The sequence below is a fragment of the Coregonus clupeaformis genome, chromosome 7 (assembly GCF_020615455.1).
Source record: "Coregonus clupeaformis isolate EN_2021a chromosome 7, ASM2061545v1, whole genome shotgun sequence".
Lineage (NCBI taxonomy): Eukaryota > Metazoa > Chordata > Actinopteri > Salmoniformes > Salmonidae > Coregonus > Coregonus clupeaformis.
Genome location: NC_059198.1, coordinates 26276365 through 26301627, shown reverse-complemented (window position 1 = coordinate 26301627; position 25263 = coordinate 26276365). Strand labels below are relative to the sequence as shown.

At 42.7% G+C, this 25263-nt stretch overlaps 1 protein-coding gene across 5 annotated transcripts in view; it reads left to right on the top strand.

The window, feature by feature from the left end:
* The window catches only part of LOC121550725 (axin-1-like), a 48840-nt gene extending 28424 nt beyond the window's left edge, over nt 1-20416 (top strand). For 4 of the 5 annotated variants that reach the window (XM_045221273.1, XM_041863081.2, XM_045221274.1 and 1 more), the window contains 9 exons: nt 3576-3722; nt 6850-6946; nt 11762-11899; nt 13938-14494; nt 14632-14790; nt 14951-15202; nt 15619-15726; nt 17281-17430; nt 17686-20416. In XM_045221273.1, coding sequence (XP_045077208.1) covers nt 3576-3722; nt 6850-6946; nt 11762-11899; nt 13938-14494; nt 14632-14790; nt 14951-15202; nt 15619-15726; nt 17281-17430; nt 17686-17812 — 1735 coding nt within the window. In that variant the 3' untranslated portion in view covers nt 17813-20416. The remainder of the gene's footprint in view (nt 1-3575; nt 3723-6849; nt 6947-11761; nt 11900-13937; nt 14495-14631; nt 14791-14950; nt 15203-15618; nt 15727-17280; nt 17431-17685) is intronic. The other variant, XM_045221275.1, reaches the window with a different exon arrangement.
* The last annotated feature ends 4847 nt before the right edge of the window (nt 20417-25263 follow it).

Here is a 25263-nt window from a genome sequence, read left to right as displayed (position 1 = left end):
AGGGGAGGGACAAAGAACCAGTCATTATTCTCTAGGCGCAAACAAATGCCCAAGTCGTTGGAACAACAAAAGGTCCTACGTCTAATGATTTCGCATTGAGCTTCTCTTACTGTGCCCCCATGGTGCATTAGGAGGACAGGTTAATTGAGTTTTTCAGGCTTAGGCTATTCAAAGGTATGGATGATTTTGATGGGCTTTCTGGGAGGTATGAGTAACGTTTAGGCAAGTGCTGCTGTTGTACTCAGGTATTTCCTCATGTTCATCGAAAGCCATCTAGCCTACATCAAAAGCTTACTCAACGGTCATAAGAAACGTGATGAAATGTGATCCATTTACAGCTGTGCACCCACACTGACAGACTGTAGCTAAACAGAGCAGAAAAATACAACAATAATGAAACCAGTGTTGGTTTGAAAGCATCTCTGTCCTCCGGCTCCCTCTCTTTGCTGTCTCTCTGTGATCCTGTTAACATTGACATCATGGCTGCTGCTTCAATCATTAGAAGATTCTAGATCATGGGCTTGAGTGCTGCCTGGGAATAATCATCAGAGGCTGCAGTAATCCGAGAGCTGCTTCCATCCATGATCCATCCCTTTCCTCCTCTCTGGCTGAACCAGGCTGGGCTTAGAGGCTCATAAACAGATGCCTCACTACCAGTCAGTAGGATGGATGGATGGCTATAGTTCAGGTTCCGGTTGGAGGCTGACATTTTCCCTGTGGTGCCCTGAAGAGAGAACGCAGCCAGGTTTAGAATTGGAAGCCCTGGTTTCTAGGGGGAAGCAGGCTTCCAGGTCAAGGGGAAACCCTGGTAGAAAGGAGGCTTCCTGCTTGGCGCTCGCTCCCTTGCCGTGCAAACTCCTTAAAACAGACTGTGGCCTCCTGCCGCTGCTCCTTTCATTTGCATTTCCTCTCGGAATGCTCCCTCCTTTAAAATGAATCCCACTCATTTGAAACCTCAGCCATAGAACGTGGTCGTTATCCACAACCACGTTGCACCTCAGCCACAAAATGTACATTTCTATGCATTGACGGCTCCGTATTGGTTGGACTTGTTTTTGTTTGATGAATGTATCACGAGGGATGCCATCATGGTGTGGGTTTTGTTCATCAAAGCTGTTTTTAGAGCATCAGTAGCAAATAAGTGTTCTCCTCAGAGCCTCTGTTTTGAGAAGTGAATCGATTTTTACTACTCAAAACAATTTTTTTATTGAGAGGCTTTTTAGACTTCAATGGAAACTTGTTTTTCTCACATTTTTATTGCAAAATTGCAGACCATTCCAAATCAAGTACTTATCTGAGCTCTTTTCCTTGTTATCTTAGTTCTTCACATTATGACATTTCATGTTTTGTTAGGTTTAGGCTAGTAAGCTAAAAGCAAATGTCATGCATGTTCGCCATAGGTAATTCAGTAGACAGATTATGTAATGGTTTACAGCTCACAGTGCTTATGGACTGAAAATGCTAAAAGGCCGTAAGCATAATTTCATGACTAGAGTGCTTTAGTATTAAACTGTATTCTCTTTTCCAGTGATAAAAGCTGATAGGACTTATGGTTGATGGACAGGGCAGGGCTCTCTCTGTTCAGCAAACATGACTGTACACATGTTTTCTAAGAAGATTAGACCTATATTTACTTCCATGTTATGTTGAATAGGAAGTGAGGCTTGTTTCTGTGTTTTTTTGGGGGTGGGGAATTTGCCTCCGGGATTGTAGAGGAATAGTCTGTCTTACTTTATTGCGCTTTGCCGAATAGTTGTAAGCAACCCTGATATGGTCCTGGTGAAATGTGAAGGCAGTACCACTAGCCTACATAGCTCCTGTCATTTATAGCCAATAACCACGTTTCCATCCATAGTTTTTATGCGAGTAAAGTCATACCATATAAAACAAACTGTTGTGATGGAAACAGGAAGTTTCAGTACAATTTTATAAACACAGACAGATAATTTGTTAATTTGACATGGTCGGATCTTTTTGTGTCGGTATAATGTAATTATGCGAGAAATGGGGTGGAAATGCCTTTATGCGCAAATATTGATATAATAGCCATCATATCGAAGTAAACTTGGAGTCACTCAATGACATGGTGTGTGGTCCTCCCACTATGACTCAGGAAACCATGTAGTTTATTAGGCTACAGATTAAATAAGTTATGATGAACTTCACAGGGTGGTGAAAGTGCACGGTATGAGCTTGATGCTCCTTTCCAATAAATGTTGAGGGTCTTATTCTGATGACATGATGATCGATGCTTGACTGCCGTTTGACAAATACAAATATTATCGCTCTTATCCGTAGTAATATCATGTATTGTAGACTAGCCTACCCACAGAGCCTACCCGCTCTGTATCTGCCAGCTGTTGGCTAAAGCGCACGTGCCAAGACCAGACTAGTCACATTTGCTATTTAATGCAACAGTTTTTGTGACAAAACTATCGGTAGAGTTGAGAATGCGATGGAAACACGTTGAACTTCAGATTTTTATTCGGTCCATGACAACGTAAGCAAAAAAGTACATTTTGTCTGCACTACGTCATCACGCACTGATTTTTATCCACAACAATTCCGTTTGGTGGAAACACACCACTGATGGGAAACTGCGCATATTTTCTTTGTGAATTTTTGAATATTCGCATGAAAATCTGTCACCAATTGGATGGAAATCTAGTTTATATCTTGATTTGATTTGATAGATTGGCAGTCTAGTTATGACACAATAAATGCTATCCTCTGTCACGACTCTCATTGCTTTTCAATGAGAACCAATTGTAATTTGTCATTTCTAGACATTAGAATCTCATCCCTTTTACTTATATCATGTAGAACTAAAAGACATTCTTCAACTACTCTCCTTTTTTCCTCTTAATCTAAACTGATTTACCACCTCACAATAGATTTTATTTTTTCTTCATTTGGGCAGAATATGGGCTGACTAATGATAGCCAGTCAGAAGTAGCCTGGGTTTGGTTTGGTCTCTAGTAAGACTGAGAGCTTCAGAGATCCCAGGGAGGGAGCACGTACTGAACACTTGAGGGATCTTCTTCAGTTTAAAGATGAAGAGAACAGAGTCCAGATCTATAATTCATGTGAAGGGAGCAGTTTGAGGAACGTGTTGAGGGAGGTTGAGTCAATGATGGAGGATGTGGTGATGCGATGCCTCCAATAAGAATTAAGTGAGCATCTCCCCTACTGTACCTATCCATAGAAACCCTCTCTGAAGGATATTCATTATGACAATGTGGGTGGTTTTGTGTGAAAGGCATGTATTACTATAGCGATAGTAGTCTTATTTGTAAATGTTTTTTTGTTTTATATCTAAATTACATTTACATTGTCACTCAGTTCTTATCTGCTCTTGTCCAGAATAACTGACAACATACTTCCCTTTGAATGTCATGATAATACAGTGCAATAACCTTCATAAAATGTACTTTCATGTGTCTCATGTGGACCTGAATCTATTGTTTAATGGTGCTAATACACTCTGACATCATTGATTTTTGTTATATAATGTGCTATGTATTGTTAATGACTTTGCCTTAATGCTCTCTCTCTGAATGTTGTGGTTCTTCCAGACATGTTCCGTGGCGGGAGCCTGTCAACCCATACTATGTCAACATGGGCTATGCCATGGCCCCTGCAACCAGCGCCAACGACAGCGAGCAGCAGAGCATGTCCAGTGCCAGCGACGTAGACACACTCTCCCTGACCGACAGCAGTGTGTATGTACTCGCACAGCCTCCGCATCACCTCACACAAATGCACACACACAATCGATCATACTGTACTAATCCATGCTGAGCTATACCTGGGTCGAATTCATTAGGGCGCACATTAGAAAAACGTTTTGCACACACACGATCGGTCAAACTGTAATAGTACATACAACGAGTAAGGGCAGCGTCTTGCCTCGAGAATGAAGTTTAACTTCCCTGTTCCTTGCCATTCAGCATAAGGACCTTCACAAACAATTTCATGAAATGTGAGTGTGTGGGTATAGAAAACAATAGTATGTTATTTTCTATTTAATCCATTCCCAGTACCGTATTTTCCGCACTATAAGGCGCACCGGAGTATAAGCCGCAGCAGCTAAATTGAATGATATTGAATGATGTGTACATATATAAGCCGCACTGGACTATAAGCCGCAGGTGTTTTAATGTTTAATTACCATATGTAAGGGTTCGTGCACAGAGGGGATTGTCGGGAAAGAGATGGCTGCTTGAGGAAGCTCCCATTTATTAACATTTCAACAAACAAGTTGCATATTTGCATAACGTATTCAAGTGTTAGCATTTAGTGCAATAGTAGCTACAGAACATATACTGTGCTGTGTAAACTGTACTGTATCACATAGCGTTTCAGACACACAAACTTTTCAACTTTCAAACTTAAACGGTGCGCTCCCAGCGCACATACCGGCAGTGATCTACAGCAGTGGTTTTCAACCAGTGGTCCTTGAGGGAGTGCTAGGGGTTCCCCAGCAAAATTAGTTAATAGCGTCACAATCATTTAACCACTTAACTTTGGTTATTTTTGAAAAACCTTGAAAAAGTGTGCACATCTTTGAATATTTATCTACATTATAGCCTATAGTAGTACCATAACAAAAAACAAAGCTTACAGCGCTTGACGAGGCAATATCAATGGCTAAATTAAATGTGTTTTTTTGAAAGTGTAAAATAAAGTGCCTGTAACACGACAGTAAGCGCGTAAGCCTAAAGTTGCAGCAACACGGCTGCTTAAAATATACGGTAATCAGCCTACCAGAAAAGTCATTAATCCTCGTCTTCATCTTTTAGGCTAAGGTGCAGTACACGGCTGTAACCAGAAAAGTCAAGTCATTAATCCTCATCTCCGTCTTCTTCCTGCGTACTAAAACCTCATCTTCAGTGTCGGAAACGAACAGGCTCAGGGTGGCTTCGTCAGCCACTCGTCTCCTTCGTTGTCGCTCTCAAAACCAACGAACTCCTCTTCGTCACTGTCGGAATCGAACAGCCTCTGAAGGGCCTCAGCTGTGGCGGCGTCCTCCTCTTCATCACGCAGCAGTCCAGCCTTTCGGAACCCGTTAATGATCGTGGATGTTTTGACAGCCAGATTGACTGCCTTTAACTTAAAAGCTGCATCATATGCATTTCTACGTTTGTTTTCCATAATGAGGGTTTGTGCATGAAAACTTCCTTTGCACAAACTGTCTCGCTCTCGTAATGTCTGTCTGTCTTGCTCTCGTTCTGTCTCTCGTTCTGTCTCTCGTACCACTCTCGGTTCCACTTTTACTTTTGCGCGCTACCTGTCTCACTCTTTTCCGGCCTCCAGCTTTTCCTGCTGGAGCCCGCCGCTAAAGGTGGGGGGCGCGGACCGGTCATAGAGCCCATAGAGTTAAAGTTGGTGGACTATAACCTGTAAAATCCATAGATTTAGGAGGTCTTCTAGTGGCCGTTAGCTGTAAAAATCCATAGATTAGCCGCACCGTTATATAAGCCGCAGGGTCGAAAAATGGGAAAAAAGGCGCGGCTTATAGTCCGAAAATTACGGTATATCTGAGCTCTACCGTGGTCGTATTCATTAGGGCACACGGTAGCAAAATGTTTTGCCACAGAAAACAGAAACAAGTTTCTCATTGGACAAGTTCAGGTAGTCCCTCTCTGTTTGAGTATGTTTTCTTCCGTTTGGTGCTGAATGAATAGGACCCTGGTCTGACTAGCGCCTCCTGCTGCACGCCGACTGGTGCCATTTCCCCCTGTCTGTCTCCTCACTGGGAGCAGCAACACATCTCTCTCTGCTCCTCTCCTCAGAGAACAGCCATCTGTTCATTACCCACACAAATGAAAGCTCCTAATGTCATTACTTATGCTAATTATAGAGCTATAAACTGGGAGGTATGACAGGGCACAGGTTGTCATTTGAAGACATTGACTTGTTTCCCTTTAAATCAAGTTTCCTGGAATTCTAAGGAAATGGTGGAGAATTGACGGTAAAAGAGCAGGTTATTGAAATAAATGCTAGTGATATTAGAAATTGAATGAGTTGTTCTCTCACTAGAGTGATGCACAACATTGGACAAAGGTTTTCTTCATATTTGTTTAATCACATTTCAAGCTAAGTAGATTTTGACAGGCTCTCATAATTGCGTAAAAGGAATCGGTACACAATGAATAAAAAGTACATGTTATAGCCTACGTCTTATAAGACATGCCCACATTGCTTGACAATGGTTTGTTTCAAGATGGGTAAATGTATAAGCATTGCCTTTGGAGGATCCAATGTCGGACACAAGCTGTTATTTAGCACAACAATCCTCTTTCTTCCGCATTAGCGGGAAGCAGCATGTTTCCTTAAGAGTAAGTGGTGCTGTTAGCAGAGGGAAGCCAGAGAAAGAGAAGAAAGGAACTGTGCTGTAAGTTCAGAGATGGCACTGGGGGACGCATGTTAAAGAAATATCAAAGGCTGCTCAGCAGGACCAAAACATGTGTCTGAAGCAGGATAGATTAGAGGCCGTTATCAGCTGTTTTGTTCCACAGCTCCTGGCACAGACGAGTCACACCCAGCGGGACCACTGCGATTTGGGATTAAACAATTCATAATGTTGGTATCAGCGACCGCGCCGCTCTCTGGTTGCTCACTGCTGTGTAGGGCTACAGCGGAAACTTCAGGGTATAGATACTCTGCTATTTACCGAAATCTAAGTCCAGAATTCTCAATCCGCTCAATTTACCACAAACTCCCAAAATGTTGTTGTTCTCTTAGGTTGATTCTGCTACCGTTAGAAATGTAAATACAGCTTCAAAGTAACCCATGAGTTGTTTAGTTTTGAATATGCTTGTAAAATGTTCCTTGTTTTTGTTCCAGAGATGGGGTTCCACCATACAAATACCGCAAACAGCATCGACGAGAGATGCACGAAAGTGCCAAAGCAAATGGGCGAGTGCCACTACCTCATATTCCTGTAAGTTAACCTTGGTGTAGCTACACACACACCCCTACACATACAAGCACACACACACACCTGTAATAACCCCACTAGCTCATCAAAGACAGGTTACAAGGCTCTATTCTGGTATTATAGAAACCTCAGTCTTTCTCAAATGTTTCCATCTCTCCAATTTCCTGCATTTGTAAGATGCCTGCCTCCATCTCTCTCTGGGCCTGTGTAGGGTGTGTGAATAGCTCATGGAGAGGCGTGTGCTGTCTAAACTGTGCTTGGTGCTCTCCTCAGCCCTCAGCTGTCTGTCTGTGTTTTACATTGACATTTTAGTCATTTAGCAGACGCTCTTATCCAGAGCGACTTACAGTTAGTGAGTGCATATATTTATTTTCATACTGGTCCCCCGTGGGAAACGATCCCACAACTCTGGCGTTGCAAACGCCATGCTCTACCAACTGAGCTACACGGGACTGTGTTGAAGCCCATCAGACAGCAGTGTTTTTCCTCTGTGGCAGTCCCGCCTCCCTGCATGCCTCTGCAGCTCACTACAGGAGAACTCCCATCCTAATTGGGCTGCTGAGTCAAGAGTCCTGGTTAACAAGACTCTCTCCCTCACATTAGGATGCATGTACAGTGCCTTTGAAAAGTATTCAGACACCTTGACTTTTTCCACATTTTGTTACGTTACGGACTTATTCTAAAATGGATAAAATAAAAATGTTTCCTTATCAAGCTACACACAATACCCCATAATGACAAAGCGAATACATTATTATTATTATTATTATTATTTTTATTTGCATATTTATAAAAAATCAAAAACAGAAATGCCTTATTTATGTAAGTATTCAGACCCTTTGCTATGAGACTCGAAATTTAGCTCAGGTGCATCCTGTTTCCATTGATCATCATTGAGACCACCATCTCTGCAGCACTCCACCAATCAGGCCTTTAAGGTAGAGTGGCCAGATGGAAGCCACTCCTCAGTAAAAGGCACATGACAGCCCGCTTGGAGTTTGCCAAAAGGCACCTAAAGGACTCAGACCATGAGAAATAAGATTCTCTGGTCTGATGAAACCAAGATTGAACTTTTGGCCTGAATGGCAATCGTCACGTCTGGAGGAATCCTGGCACCATCCCTACGGTGAAGCATGGTGGTGGCAGCATCATGCTGTGGGGTTGTTTGTCAGCGGCAGGGACTGGGAAACTAGTCAGGATCGAGGGAAAGATGAACGGAGCAAAGTACAGAGAGATCCTTGATGAAAACCTGCTCCAGAGCGCTCAGGACCTCAGACTGGGGCGAAGGTTCGCCTTCCAACAGGACAACGACCCTATGCACACAGCCAAGACAACGCAGGAGTCTCTTGAACCCGATCGAACATCTCTGGAGAGACCTGAAAATAGCTGTGCAGCGACGCTCCCCATCCAACCTGACAGAGCTTGAGAGGATCTGGAGAGAAGAATGGGAGAAACTCCACAAATACAGGTGTGCCAAGCTTGTAGCGTCGTACCCAAGAAGACACGAGGCTGTAATCGCTACCAATGGTATTTCAACAAAGTACTGAGTAAAGGGTCTGAATACTTATGTAAATGTTATATTTCAGATGTTGTTTTTTTGTATACACTACCGGTCAAAAGTTGTAGAAAACCTACTCATTCAAGGGTTTTTCTTTATTTTTACTATTTTCTACATTGTAGAATAATAGTGAAGAAATCAAAACGAATATACAAATATATTTTCTTCAAATAGCCACCCTTTGCTTTGATGACAGCTTTGCACACTCTTGGCATTCTCTCAACCAGCTTCATGAGGTAGTCACCTGAATGCATTTCAATTAACAGGTGTGCCTTCTTAAAAGTGAATTTGTGGAATTTATTTCCTTCTTAATGTGTTTGAGCCAATCAGTTGTGTTGTGACAAGGTATACAGAAGATAGCACTATTTGGTAAAAGACCAAGTCCATATTATGGCAAGAACAGCTCAAATAAGCAAAGAGAAACAACAGCCCATCATTACTTTAAGACATGAAGGTCAGTCAATCCGGAAAATGTCAAGAACTTTGAAAGTTTCTTCAAGTGCAGTCGCAAAAACCATCAAGCGCTATGATGAAACTGGCTCTCATGAGGACCGCCAAAAGAATGGAAGACCCAGAGTTACCTCTGCTGCAGAGGATAAGTTAATTAGAGTTACCAGCCTCAGAAATTGAAACCCAAATAAATGCTTCACAGTGTTCAAGTAACAGACACATCTCAACATCAACTTTGCAGAGGAGACTGTGTGAATCAGTTCATGGTCGAATTGCTGCAAAGAAACCATTACTAAAGGACACAAATAAGAAGAAGAGACTTGCTTGTGCCCAGAAAAACAAGCAATGGACATTAGACCGGTGGAAATTTGTCCTTTGGTCTGGAGTCCAAATTTGAGATTTTTGGCTCCAACCGCCGTGTCTTTGTGAGACACGGTGTGGGTGAATGGATGATCTCCGCATGTGTATTTCCCACCGTAAAGCATGGAGGAGGTGTTATGGTGTGGGGGTGCTTTGCTGGTGACACTGTCTGTGATTTATTTAGAATTCAAGGCACACTTAACCAGCATGGCTACCACAGCATTCTGCTGCGATTCGCCATCCCATCTGGTTTGCACTTAGTGGGACTATCATTTCGTTTTTCAACAGGACAATGACCCAACACACCTCCAGGCTGTGTAAGGGCTATTTTACCAAGAAGGAGAGTGATGGAGTGCTGCATCAGATGACCTGGCCTCCACAATCCCCCGACCTCAACTCAATTGAGAAGGTTTGGGATGAGTCGGACCGCGGAGTGAAGGAAAAGCAGCCAACAAGTGCTCAGCATATGTGGGAACTCATTCAAGACTGTTGGAAAAGCATTCCAGGTGAAGCTGGTTGAGAGAATGCCAAGAGTGTGCAAAGGGTGGCTATTTGAAGAATCTCAACTATCAAATATATTTAGATTTGTTTAACACTTTTTTGGTTACTACATGATTCCATATGTGTTATTTCATCGTTTTGATGTCTTCACTATTATTCTACAATGTAGAAAATAGGGAAAATAAAGAAAAACTCTTGAATGAGTAGGTGTTCTAAAACTTTTGACCGGTAGTGTACATTTTAAAAAATTTCTAAAAACAATTTAATCCATTTTAGAATAAGCCTGTAACATAACAAAATGTGGAGAAAGTCAAGGGGTCTAAATACTTTCTGTATGCGCTGTATACACTGAGTATACAAAACATTACAAACACCTGCTCTTTCCATGACAGAGACTGACCAGGTGAATCCAGGTGAAAGCTATCATCCCTTAATGATGTCACTTGTTAAATCCACTTAAATCTGTGTAGATGAAGGGGAGGAGAGGTTATGTTGTTTGTGTATATGTGCCATCAGAGGGTGACTGGGCAAGACAAAATATTTAATTGCTTTTGAACGGGGTATGGTAGTAGGTGCCAGGTGCACCGGTTTGTGTCAAGAACTGCAACACTGCTGGGTTTTTCACGCTCAACAGTTTCCTCTGTGTATCAAGAATGGTCCACCACCCAAAGGACATTCAGCCAACTTGACACAACTGTGAGAAGCATTGGCGTCAACATGGGCCAGCATCCCTGTGGAACTCTTTGACACCTTGTAGTCCATGCCCTGACAAATTGAGGCTTTTCTGAGGGCAAAAGGGGGCGCAACTCAATATTAGGACGGTGTTCCTAATGTTTTGTACACTCAGTGTACAATCTTCACTAATAGAGGGTAATAGCCACAATAGTGTAGTAATTTCTACAGCCAGATCTTCTAAAGGCCATAAAGCTACTCAGGACTTTTTGTATGTAAAGCTTTGCCTGTGTTGGGTAAAATGAATATGAATCCAACTGAAACCGAATTCAAAGAAAAAATATCATCAGGGCTGGAGAAATCTCCTGCTTTGTAATCAGCATGTGGACATATCCTGTGTGCTTTGGTGGGTCCCTGAGTAAAACGGCCCTGTACAATATTTAGCCTATCCCCCAGAATGTACTTTAATCTCTCTTTGCTAGATTACTACAACAATGCACCTTACAGGCTTGAGTTGTGTTGGGAATACCAGCTAAGAGCTGATTATAGCCAGCATCTCACTTTGATAAAAATTTACTTCACTCTGCTGCCTGTAATTAAACGAACATGCAATGATGGGGATTATTTTGAACGGACAATCACCTTTTAGTGATTTAAGTCTGGTCTGTGGTGTACCAGTGAGTTTCCAGACGTGGCCTGTAGCTCAGATGCTGTCAGCCCCATGTAGAGGGGCATGGTGTCACGCTGCGATGGGTCAATCTGGAGATTGATTTCTATGTTTTTTTTAATGGCTATTATAAAGTCACTGACCAACAGAAAGTTGTTTATAGCTGATATTTGACTGACTATCCTATACATTTTCTTCAACTTTGGAAGTACCCTATGTTGAAACTTTTCATTGTTGAGATGAATGCCTGCGGCTTACAGCATGCGTTATGCAGAGCAGCCTACATCAGACTATCCTAAGTCTTAAACCATGTCAAACCAGACCTTGTAGCTACTAGGCAATAGTCTTCTTGACTTTGGTTGAGGTTATTGTTTTGGCACCTTCATTTCCATTACAGGTCCCCTGATAGCTTTTCCCTGATAAACTATAGACTTATTTGATCAGTCTTTTCTCCTCTTCTATACCACTTTCTCCCTTCTGTTCTATCATCAGAAGTGAACAGCATAGTGACCACTGGTTTTACCTTGAAGAGAATACGTCAACAATGTTATCAACTAATGACTACTGGTACAATTGAAATTAACTGGAAATGATTTGTTTCCCTCTGTAGCGCACAAACCGGATACCAAAGGACATTCACGTGGAGCCGGAGAAGTTTGCGGCGGATCTGATCAGCAGGCTGGAGGGGGTGCTGAGGGAGAGGGAGGCCCAGGAGAAACTGGAGGAGCGGCTGAAGAGGGTCAGATTGGTACGTTGTTGTCTACAGAAATACCACCCTGCTGTCTGTACGATCCCTGTCCCTGGTGGGGCACTATGCTACTCTATATGTCCCCACCATCCTCTTAACAACCACTTACCATGTTCTCAATAGCTGATCACTGTTTGTCTGACTGTCTATCAGAAGGTACACTGTAATATCTCCATTGTTTGAGTAATGAGGGAAAGGACTGGGTTGATTCATTAAAAGGGAAACAGATATTATGCCATTCTGAATCATTTATAGAAGTCTAGCTCTGGCCTATCAGGGATCCATCCCACTGTATCCTGGATCCCTTTCTCTCTGGCATCAGATGGAACACCTGCAGACAGCCTGAGCCACTTGTGAGCCTGGCGCACTGTATTGACTTTGTTTGAAGTCAGTTGGAGTGTGAAGAAATGCCTGTGCTCACCGCAAATGGAATCTCTTTCAGTACACAGAGCCAGGTCTTAAGTCTCAAGGCAGATATTTTATGTAGTTTGGCCCCTCCGTAAGAGGAACCTCCATCATGGAACGGTAGGTTTCTCTTTATTAAGGGCTGGAGTCAAGCAGGGGAGTGACAAATAGTGACTCTATTAACTGATATTCTTACCGTAATCAAATATAAGGTAGTTCTACCCCCCCCCTCCCCAATTCCTCTCCTCTCTTACCTTGTTTTCATCCACAGACTTACACCCTGATCTCACTGAATGTGGCCTAAAATCCAATGTTGATTGGTGGAGAGGTCACATCTGGTCTAGGCATACTCCTTCAGTAGTCTCTGAAAGGAACAAGTCAATATTGCAGGATAGCCTGTGGTATTATGGTGCTGTTGACTGATGAAATCATTTGTCTTCTTCATCTCTCCTCTACATAATACAGAACCTTTAGGATCAATGCATTGGTGCCACTGAGAGATAAATAACTTAATAGGCATTTTTCTCTTTACTTTTCAAAGCTCTGAATATTGGCCCACCTAATGTATAATTTACATGTTCAATGGCAGCAGTACGTTCCAATTCCCTGAGGTGAGAGTGAGCGAGAGAGACTAAGTACATCACATTCATTAGTAGATGCCTTTCAGCAGGATGGGCTCAGCAGGTCTGGATCTGGCTTCATTTTGGCGCGAACAGGGTAACAGAGTGCAGAGCAATGGCCTGCACAGCTGCTCTGAGCCAGAGACCGAGAGCCAGGCCAATATCTGCATGCGCCAGCCAGACCCTCATCAGAAAGTCCTTAGCTCCCGCCCAGGAATCCGCTACCTGGAGTGAGCATCAAAGCCTCCACCACATCAATTGCCCACTGTTATTTGCAAATGATTCCCATGTTGAAATGCCATCAAAGGTGTGTGGGAAGGGTGAGGTGGTGAGGAGCCAATGGGGGCTGATGTCATTTAGTTAGAGGAATGGACGACTGGGTCCACACATCCTTAGCCATTCAGTTAGTTGCAGAGACAGACCTGGTGAAATAAGGGCACAATGGTATGCACAGTTGCTCCATGTCATACAGTTAGTTACTGTGGCTGACTGCACCTTTGTCTAGGAACTAGAACATAGCAGGATTGTAGCTTGAAATATATAGAGCTATTTAATTGTAGTAAAAATCAAGGGTCTATTGAGAGCTAAGATTATGCTGGCTGACTGATGTAGAGTGAAATAGCTTTGCATCACAGAGGAAGAACATTCCCTCTGCAGCAGAGCAGTGATAATGCCGCGGCACGTGTTAACACATGGTTTTGTGGAATTGTGCCATCTGCTGGTGTGACTGATTGGAAAAAATAGCCTTTGCCTTTTGAAATGACTTTAGCAGTTGTTCTTTCGCAATGTGGTGAGTTGGGACCCCCTTTCTTTCTTTGGGAAATGACCAGACACTAAAGCTCATACATGTAGGTTGTAATTGAGATTTGTCTCAATGTACAGCACAAATTAATGTGTAGGATATATTTGTATATTATATACTGATGTGATATGTCAACTTGTAGTATTGCTGTTGAGTAGGGTAGTAACCATTTTCAGTATGTTTAATTATAATTTATTTTTCTTTCTGAAAGGAGGAAGAGGGTGATGATGCAGACATCTCCACAGCCACCTCGTTCTCCAGTCACAGACTGCCCCCTGGTGCCCACCCACAGCACTACAACAACCCCCGCTACTCTGACATCGGCTACAACGGCTTGGTGCTGCGACCTGATGCCCACGAGGAGAACCCCGAGAGCATCCTGGATGACCACGTCCAGCGAGTCATGAAGACCCCCGGCTGCCAGTCCCCGGGCACCGGCCGCCACTCCCCCAAATCCCGCTCACCCGACGGCTTCCCTGCAGGTGGCAAGGTGCCCGGACCTGGGATGCCACTGCCCACAGGCCCGGGCAAACACCCAGCTCGGCTGGGGCCCAAGGGGGAGGCTGCCAGCCACCAATACCACCACAAACACATGCACCACATCCACCACCCTGCCGGAGGGAAGCCCAAAGAGCAGGTGGAGGCTGATGCGACCATCAGGGTCAATGGTAACTTCCCCTGGGGGATGGAGCAGCACCACTACGGGTCCAAGTCTCGCAACTATGCTGACGGCATGGGCCCCAGCCCGATGGACCCTATGGGATACAGGTATGCACAACAACACACAGCCTCTTCATGTCTCTTTGAATTATGTTTTTCGTTCTTCAATTTTTTTAAATGTCTCAGATCTTTTTTGTTTTACTTGCCATTAACGTAGTTGTCCTTTTTTCATTCAATTCCTGTAGTAGCAAAGGTAGCACGCTATCGAAGAGGCCGTTTAAGAAGGGTGAGGAGGTGCGAACCATTGAGGTGCCCGTGCCTCCAGAGGATGTAGAGAGGAACCAGAAGATCCTCCAGTGGATGATGGAGGGAGAGGCAGTCCGCAACAAGAAGAGCCCCTACGGGTGAGTTGCAGCTTATGGGTGACCGCTAGCCGTCTTTCCCACTTAGGGAATCAGTAACGTATGACCAATGCAAGTCAATTTAATTAACTCTGATCCGTATTATGGTGGTTTGTGTACATTTGGGTAAAACAATGACAATGATTTTGTCTCTGTCTCTCAGGAGCACCACAGGGTCCAAGAAGACCCCGTCGAGCCACGAGGTGTCGCGGCCCAGCTCTGTGGAGCGTCCTGGGGCAGTGCATCCTTGGGTCAGTGCCCAGCTGCGGAACAATGTGCAGCCCTCGCACCCCTTCATCCAGGACCCCACCATGCCCCCCAACCCGGCCCCCAACCCACTCACTCAGCTGGAGGAGGCTAGGAGGAGACTGGAGGAGGAGAAGAAGAAGACTGGGACCTTACAGACCAAGCAGAGGTGAGTCGGCTTTTCCTGGGGAGGAAGGGAGATGTCTCTGTCAAAGCATGGTTCTTCATGTCATGTCTATCCATCCATTGTATTGTTATAGTGATGGTGGCAGCCATGTGACTGAATCACCAAACTCATCCTTTTGATACTACAGGAAAAAACAATAACGTTGTTATTGAAAAGTAATGTTGGTGCTAAAACAGCAAATGTTGGGGTGAGCTGAAGCATGACAGGGTCTCAGAAGACTTCTAAAGAATTAAACATTCTTAACTTTTGATCAAACCCTCTTTTGAGTAGCGTGATGCACTGACCTTTTTTTTCCTTCTTCATTGAACATCTGTGCATGATCACTGGTGTGTGTATCCTGGTTGGTATGGCCCTGTGGCCGGTCAGTGTCTAACTCCCAGGGTTGTTGGGTCCTTCAGGTATGTGATGGAAGTGATCCAGCGGGGGCGTGCTGCTGTCAGGCCCGCCCTGTTCCCACCGCTCAGCGTGGTGCCTGCCGTCTCCGACACGGAGCTCTCCGAGTCCGAGTACGTCCAGTCTGGTTTACCCCAGTAGCCCTTAACACCCACCCCACCTCGGCCCCCATCCCAACCCCCATCCCATTGGTCACAGCAGCACCCCACCTCACCACCACCTCCCATGTCTATCACCAGCAGCATCCAGACCCGACTGCTCTGTACCTGTATCTGCACAGCCAAACAGAGGCCTAGACTCCATAGAGATTAGTAGAGGCATATACTGTATGTCTGCCTTCTATGAGTAATCAATCATGTTTGATTACTGGCACTAATACTTGTATCCCCATAATCTAGTAATAGTTTCCTATACAATAGCATCTGTGTGTAGTTTAGTTTTTTGAAATGTAAATTCATATTTGATTTGCTTGTGTATGGCAGGGATTAGAATAATCAGTCTCACCTCTTCAGCCATTTCTTAGAGTCAGACAGTAATCCATAGCTGCAGGGTGAGGGCTAAGACAGTGGATGACAGTGAGAATGATCATACCTCTAGCTTCACACTGGTAAGCAGAGGGGATGAGTAATTAGAATGATATTAAGTGGAGAGAGATGGGGAAGATGGAACTGGAGGACAGGGGGGGGAGGTGGCAGGAGGCAGCAGCTAGGGAGAGGTGTACTGTAAGCTGTGTGGGGCGAGAACAGAGAGCAGAGCTTTGATGTTCTCTGTGTGAAGCTGCAGTCTGTTTGATGTCCTGTGGCTTCTTCCTCAGATGGACAGTTTAGAGATGTAAGGGGACAGGATAGCTGCAGTAAGGACCAGATGAAAGCCTGGCTATCCTGGCAAAGCCCCTGGGCCTCTACCACCCCATCCTATCACTGGGCCTCTACCACCCCACCTCACCCCACACCATCAAACCCAACATCAGGCCCGGGGGCATGCATTTGGAACACTACTTACTGTAGTAACCTTCTCCCTGCTGGTAGCATTAGGGCGTAACACCTCCTCACAATCCCATGTAGACTGAGCATTTCCTTGCTGGAACAACATTACCTCCATGAACTCTGATTGATAAATGAATACTTTCCCATGACAAGCTTCTTAGGGCAATATTACCAATACCAGGAGTGCTCAATTTGATAGCATTTTAGAGGAAACCCAATGCTGTGAAGTCACACATTACAAGTGGCTCATTAAATATTCAAATCATGAAACTGATTCTTTGAATTTGTGTGTCAAACATATTTAGCCTTTATTGGTTATCTCCTTTTTGGCGGACCTCTGGAAATCAAACTAAGGCCCCATTAAGGGTCCCACAGCCCCCTGGTTGATTTATGCTTAGCCACCTAAACAGTCATTTGCTGCATTGCAACTCTGGTGGTGTTCACAACCAACATTTGTATAAGTTGTAAAGAAGGAGTTGAGTGACTTGATCTAGTTTTCTTACATCCGATTCTGACTGAGAGGAAATTATACCTCTGGATGTCTGAATTGTCTTTCCCACTCTTACTCTGTCAAATGATCAGAGCTTGCAGTTGGAGTTCTGCTAAGGTTATCTCATGCAAAAGATGAAAGGAAGCCTTGACTTGACCCATTTAATGAGCTTCTTGCTTGTTTGTTTGCAGACATAAAGCGACGAAGAAGCCTGCGTGTGAGAACATTACAGTGGCCTACTACTTCTGTGGGGAGCCCATCCCGTACAGGACGTCGGTCAAAGGTCGCATGGTCATGCTGGGCCAGTTTAAAGAGCTGCTGACTAAGAAAGGAAGCTACAGGTGAGGTCACTACTCTACTTGATGAGGCACAGGAAAGTAGATTTACAGGATGATGTTATAAAATGTTTTAATCTATTAAACTCTGAAGTCCTTGAAATTGAATATCACGTTTTTGTTGTGTTTATGGTCATGTAAAATGATGAACCACATTCCAAAGTAAATTTTTCGTATTATGTAAATTTGGTGCGTAATAAATAAAGCTTTTTCAATGGACTTGAACTAACAACCAACTGTTCTCTATCCAACCGACTCTAGGTATTATTTCAAGAAGGTAAGCGATGAGTTTGACTGTGGGGTGGTGTTCGAAGAGGTACGCGAAGATGATGCAATCCTGCCCATCTTTGAGGAGAAGATCATTGGGAAAGTGGAAAAGATTGATTGACATGGAGGTGGAGAGGAAGGAGATGTTCACAAAGTCAGCCTGCGATGGAGCTATTGATGGATGAGCTGTTCGCTTGAGAGAGACCGAGAGAACGCGTTTGATTAGAGGGAAGATTGGCAGGGGAGAAAAGGTACGGAGTAAGTCACTACAGGAGGGAACGGATGAAAGGAGAAGAAAAGGAGGAGAAGACTGCATAGTGGACACTGTGGGAGACACTCATGACTCCAAGGCTTTCATATCTGCTCAGTGCCACTGCATTGTGCAGACAGAGTAGGAAAGCATTGGACTAAAAAAGCAAAGACATTCTCTCCTTCAGTGTCTTTCTAACTGAGTGTAATGTAATGTAGCATTGTACAATTTGACTAGAAGAAAAATACTATGAATCTGCTTACTAAAGCAGCATATTATTTTTGATATGACGTATCAGAAGGTATCCTTTCTAATGTAACCAAGCTTGTCATTTTTATATGTGTTGGTACCAGATGTGTACAGATTGTCTGTTTAAAACATAACGATAAAGTTTTATATTATCTATTTAAATATTTTAAAAAGCTAATGTTTTAATCCTATTAAAGCAGTGGCACTGTTCCAGTTCGACGAGATCCAAGTGTTTTGATGGGGCTGTTTTTCAAGTATTGTAGGAACTATTATACAACCCCATGTTCTACCAAGTGCTTTTTACAGTAACACTCAACCTTGCCAGTCCTCTAAAGTTAAGTGGCATTGAGTTGTCGTGTTGCACTTATCACTGTATTATGCGTTAGTGTCAGTGGAGCAAAATGAAAGCCTTCTTGAGGATGCCCTTAACTGATTCCGCCTTTTGTGTTTTTCAGTTAGAAAAGGGACTCCCCAGCAGTAGCTCAATCTGTGTACTATGTACTGTACTCTGAGGTCTCTTAACCTTCCCCGTAGTGTACGTATGTATGCACATTAAATACATTATTATACCCATACCTGCAGACATCTGCCAATCCACTATGTTCAATAACTTTTTCGATTTTGCTGAAAATAACATATTTGATCAGAGATAATCACAACCAGTTGAGTACATACTACTGACGTTTCAAATTCACATTCTATTTACAGTCTAGAGCTTTTGTAGGCATTTAAGATCAGAGTCCATAGTAGAAGTCTCCTGAAGGGTCATACATGGGTGTCTGTGTAGAGAAAGGGTCTGTATGCGGAAGTGTGTCACTAAGTAACTACTGAGTTCAATAGAGCATTGATCATCTAATTGGTGTGTGCGTGCATGCATACAGAAAGGCTTCTGACCCCATGGTTTCACTCTGGCCACTGGACAATGAAAGGACATAATATATGTTTACCTAGTTAATGTATCACAAATACAGCTGAATAATGACTTGTAGCCTTTCATAGCTCAATAGAGCTAAATTTGGTGCCTGGTAGAAATTGTCTCTAGAAATAACTTTAGTATGAAATGATCTTCTTTTTGAATGGTCACAATACACCAAAGAGAACAGTAGAAGTTGATACATGCGTTGTCCCCTTTTCTCTGTTTATTTACCCTCATTCACATGGTTACTCTTGATTATTCTCCAAATCCTTGTGTTAAAGTGGAATTATCTTGCACATAATGTTCTAGGGCAGGGCTCTCCAACTCTGTTTCTGGAGAGCTACCCTCCTGTAGGTTTTCGCTCCAAGCCCAGCTATAACTAACCTGATTCAGCTCATCAACCAGCTAATTATTAGAATCAGGTGCGCTAGATTAGCGTTGGAGGGAAAACCTGCAGGACGGTAGCTGTCCAGGAACAGGGTTGGAGAGCCCTGTTCTAGGGAATTGTGCTGGGGTCAGTGCAAGGTGGAATGTGCTAACCGTTGTGTTTGTGATTAGGATGGTAAGGACAAGTAGATACAGACCTTTTAATCAGAGTGCTGTATTGCTGGGTGTTGTGCTGTATAAACACCACATATAAGACAAAGATATCCTTTTCTGAGATGCTGTTTTTGTATTTATTTAGATGGATATTTTTGAAAGAATCTGTATAAAGTTAACATATGTATTGGACAACCCTTTATTGCTCCCGTTAAAGATTTGAATAACCATATTTTACGTTTTTAAAACGAGAGGTATTTACTCCATGATCTTTGACAATATTGGTACTCAATCATCATCTGTCACACTACAATGTATAATTTGTCTCTCTGTTATAATTTTCATTTGATGATTAGATGGTCACTGTCTGTATGTATTACCAATGGAGGGCAGTGATTCTTACTGTGAAAGCCCCAACGTGAACTTCCCCCACTTATGATCAATGAAATGTATATAACAACGATCACAGAGTGCCTTTATTGTCGTCCTCATGACATCCGCTATGTGATTCTCAAGTATTACCAGGGCCTAGCTTTATGTTTTATTTAGCGTCTTACAAAGGATGTTCTGTTCAAGTGTTTCCTATGTCACATCTCACTTTGGATACAACTTTTCTATGTAAATATGTACAAATGTACGTGTCTTCAACCAGCAATTCAATTAGGAGATATTCAATACCCTGGACCTGCTTCTTTGTGCTGAGTTGTATGGTTATCATTTAAAGGTACTTGAACAATAAATACATGTAATAAACCTGAACTTATGCATTACTTATAGTCATTAAAATGTGTTAACTGTTTACTACTGATTTATAAACTAACAACACTTTATGAAATACGTACAAATTCCTATTTAAGTATACTTTACTATGTACAACTGACTAAGTATACCCCTTTCCCTTTTTACACAAAATCTGCAGTGTTTAATGGCACAGCCTCAACTGAAGATGGCAGTCTTGACCCGCTGACAATGTGAGCAGTGCTTGAAGTGGGCTGGTTCTCACCTGTACGGTATCTGCACCTCAAGTGTTCTACTGCTTGACTACCGGGAACCTCTTCGAAAATTGGCTCTAAAATATGACACCTAAATACCTAAAATTAGTACTGTAAACAATTGCAGTTCACGTCAAGCAGAGTATGAGAAACATTTCCTAGTGTAAGGAGTAGATTCTCACACCCGGCTGAGATGACAGCAGCTGCAGACAAATCCTTTGATATATGGTTCTGGTGGAGAATTTTGGAGAGTGTGGGTGTTGTCTGAATAACGGTTCAGACTTCAAGATTGAGATAATTAATTGGAACATTGCTACAGAATCACATTTTGAGAATCAGAATCAAACTCTTGATTGACTCTTGTTGTGGATTGTATTAGAACAGCTTTCCTTTTTCATGAGTTTGGAAAGAGTTTGTAGTGTTTATCAAGTCTAATTACAAAGGAAGATGTTGCAGTTAAAAATCATTAAGAGTATTGACCGTGCGTCAATCTAAGTAACAACATAAAAAAATCCCCATCAAAATCCGTCAATTTAAGCTGGAGATATCAGTTTGCGTGGGCTGCCTCTCAATCCACTGCATCTGCCTATGTCTGCCTTCCGCATCTGCGGTGTTTGTCAGACCATGAGACATCACGAAAAATGTCTGTAGCGTCCGAACGGTTTCCCCGACAAACTACAACCCCCACAGGTGTCACGAGACTAGTCTGAAGGTAACCCATACAAATGAATGGTAGTATTGAGGTAGTTTTGTGCCCAAAAAATATGGGGTTAAATATGTTTTTTTTTTACGTACAATATTTCCATAGCTTTCTTATATCTCCTAGATATAGGACAGACACTTCAAAACCTTATTCCTTATGATTTATTTTTTATTGTATTTTTTGCCATTTATGATTGTGGCATTCAATGCGTTTCTATGGGCTATAGTATATTCTTTGGTGGGGATACCTTAAGGGGTCCTAAAATTCAAAATCAAATAGCTAAATGAACCATGGTATGACCATCTTAAAACAATTCCATATGTTAGCGTAGTACCCCAACAGCTTAGACTTTTAGAGGTTAAAGTGGCCCATTACAAGCTACATAAAATAAAAATAAAAATACATCAGAAATAGCTGCATATACAGACACAAGTCAGATGTGAGTGATTACATTTAAAGCTGTTATAGATGTGTAATGAATGATAGAATTGACTGATTCACTTTGATGCAGACTTACGAAGGGACAATGTTGTGATAAGAGTCAGATTCAAGTATTTTTTAAGATGGTTTGTATGTGAATAAATGTTATTAAGTTAAGATGGTTTGTGGAAATACTTGACATTTGTATAAAGCAGAAGCAACGTTACACTTAAAACAAGTGTTCTCAGAAATGAGAGGGTTTCTAAGATCAAAATTGATGATAAGAACATTTGTAGGACGTTCTCCATTAACCTTCAATGACACTCTCTTGAAGTCTCTTTTCCGTGTGGGTGATTATGCATCAAGTAATGACTCCATATAAAGAGCTCTTCATATATCTGCACATTAGCTACTGTTACTGCTCAGAAATAGCTTCCTTTGTCTTCCAATCCCTAGTTTGAGGCTTGTCCTAGTTCCAGACAAGTGTTAGAAACACTGCCACTAGCACACTGTGTTGGTTAATTGTGTTCTCGCTCACTTCTTTCCAATCCAATAGCAGTACCCTGAGGCCCCTGCTGTTTCATCCCAACAGGCCCCCAGCTCATATTGACTTGTAATTAATTCTGGAACACAATGTTGGGCTCCGTTTAGAGAAGCAAGCAGCTTAATTGAAAAAGTAAGATCATTAGTGTGTTCTCAAGCAGTGTCTAAAACTAGCCAGACCAAATCAAAAGAAATAGGCCTTCATTAGTGGGTGCCACAGTCCAAGATATATATAAATATATATCCAAGTTGTTTTTGCTACAACTTTGCCCTCCATTCCCTTTTGCAATAGAATCTAGCCACCGAACGTCAATTCAAGGTTGTTCTGTAGTGATCAGACGTGTGCTTTTCTTCTCTCTTCTGATGGAGACGCTGTGTACTTCCTGTCTGACCTCTCTTCACACCATCCCTGTTGATGACTCTCTTTGTATGATGGTGTTATGTCCTTTTCCAGCATCTCGGTTCTTTAACATGTACTACAGTAAGTCTACTGCGTTTTGTCAGACCACAGTGTTCTTCATTGTCTTGACACATGCACAAAAGTCTCTGAAACAGCAGGGTGCACCTGCTTAAAGCAAAAAGCATGAACATGCACTAACATGCACTTACTGTACCTAAAGAAAGGCCACACTGAAACGTTGGCTAGGCTGGTGACCATATACAGATACAGTGCCTTGCAAAAGTGTTCATCCCCCTTGGCGTTTTTCCTATTTTGTTGCATTACAACCTGTAATTTAGATGGATTTTTATTTGGATTTCATGTGATGAACATACACAAAATAGTCCAAATTGGTGAAGTGAAATGAAAAAAATAACGGAAAAGTGGTGCGTGCATATGTATTCACCCCCTTTGCTATGAAGACCCTAAATAAGATCTGGTGCAACCAATTACCTTCAGAAGTCACATAATTATTTAAATAAAGTCCACCTGTGTGCAATCTAAGTGTCACATGATCTGTCACATGATCTCAGTATACAGTGGGGGAAAAAGTATTTAGTCAGCCACCAATTGTGAAAGTTCTCCCACTTAAAAAGATGAGAGAGGCCTGTAATTTTCATCATAGGTACACGTCAACTATGACAGACAAACTGAGATTTTTTTTCTCCAGAAAATCACATTGTAGGATTTTTAATGAATTTATTTGCAAATTATGGTGGAATATAAGTATTTGGTCACCTACAAACAAGCAAGATTTCTGGCTCTCACAGACCTGTAACTTCTTCTTTAAGAGGCTCCTCTGTCCTCCACTCGTTACCCGTATTAATGGCACCTGTTTGAACTTGTTATCAGTATAAAAGACACCTGTCCACAACCTCAAACAGTCACACTCCAAACTCCACTATGGCCAAGACCAAAGAGCTGTCAAAGGACACCAGAAACAAAATTGTAGACCTGCACCAGGCTGGGAAGACTGAATCTGCAATAAGTAAGCAGCTTGGTTTGAAGAAATCAACTGTGGGAGCAATTATTAGGAAATGGAAGACATACAAGACCACTGATAATCTCCCTCGATCTGGGGCTCCACGCAAGATCTCACCCCGTGGGGTCAAAATAATCACAAGAACGGTGAGCAAAAATCCCAAAACCACACAGGGGGACCTAGTGAATGACCTGCAGAGAGCTGGGACCAAAGTAACAAAGCCTACCATCAGTAACACACTACGCCGCCAGGGACTCAAATCCTGCAGTGCCAGACGTGTCCCCCTACTTAAGCCAGTACATGTCCAGGCCCGTCTGAAGTTTGCTAGAGTGCATTTGGATGATCCAGAAGAGGATTGGGAGAATGTCATATGGTCAGATGAAACCAAAATATAACTTTTTGGTAAAAACTCAACTCGTCGTGTTTGGAGGACAAAGAATGCTGAGTTGCATCCAAAGAACACCATACCTACTGTGAAGCATAGGGGTGGAAACATCATGCTTTGGGGCTGTTTTTCTGCAAAGGGACCAGGACGACTGATCCGTGTAAAGGAAAGAATGAATGGGGCCATGTATTGTGAGATTTTGAGTGAAAACCTTCCATCAGCAAGGGCATTGAAGATGAAACGTGGCTGGGTCTTTCAGCATGACAATGATCCCAAACACACTGCCCGGGCAACGAAGGAGTGGCTTCGTAAGAAGCATTTCAAGGTCCTGGAGTGGCCTAGCCAGTCTCCAGATCTCAACCCCCATAGAAAATCTTTGGAGGGAGTTGAAAGTCCGTGTTGCCCAGCGACAGCCCCAAAACATCACTGCTCTAGAGGAGATATGCATGGAGGAATGGGCCAAAATACCAGCAACAGTGTGTGAAAACCTTGTGAAGACTTACAGAAAACGTTTGACCTGTGTCATTGCCAACAAAGGGTATATAACAAAGTATTGAGAAACTTTTGTTATTGACCAAATACTTATTTTCCACCATAATTTGCAAATAAATTCATTAAAAATCCTACAATGTGATTTTCTGGATTTTTTTTCATCATTTTGTCTGTCATAGTTGACGTGTACCTATGATGAAAATTACAGGCCTCTCTCATCTTTTTAAGTGGGAGAACTTGCACAATTGGTGACTGACTAAATACTTTTTTCCCCCACTGTATATACACCTGTTCTGAAAGGCCCCAAAGTCTGCAACAAGCGGCACCATGAAGACCAAGGAGCTCTCCAAACAGGTCAGGGACAAAGTTGTGGAGAAGTACAGATCAGGGTTGGGTTATAAAAAATTATCCAAAACTTTGAACATCCCACGGAGCACCATTAAATTCATTATTAAAAAATGGAAAGAATATGGCACCACAACAAACCTGCCAAGAGAGGACCGCCCACCAAAACTCACGGACCAGGCAAGGAGGGCATTAATCAGAAAGGCAACAAAGAGACCAAAGATAACCCTGAAGGAGCTGAAAAGCTCCACAGCGGAGATTGGAGTATCTGTCCATAGGACCACTTTAAGCCGTACACTCCACAGAGCTGGGCTTT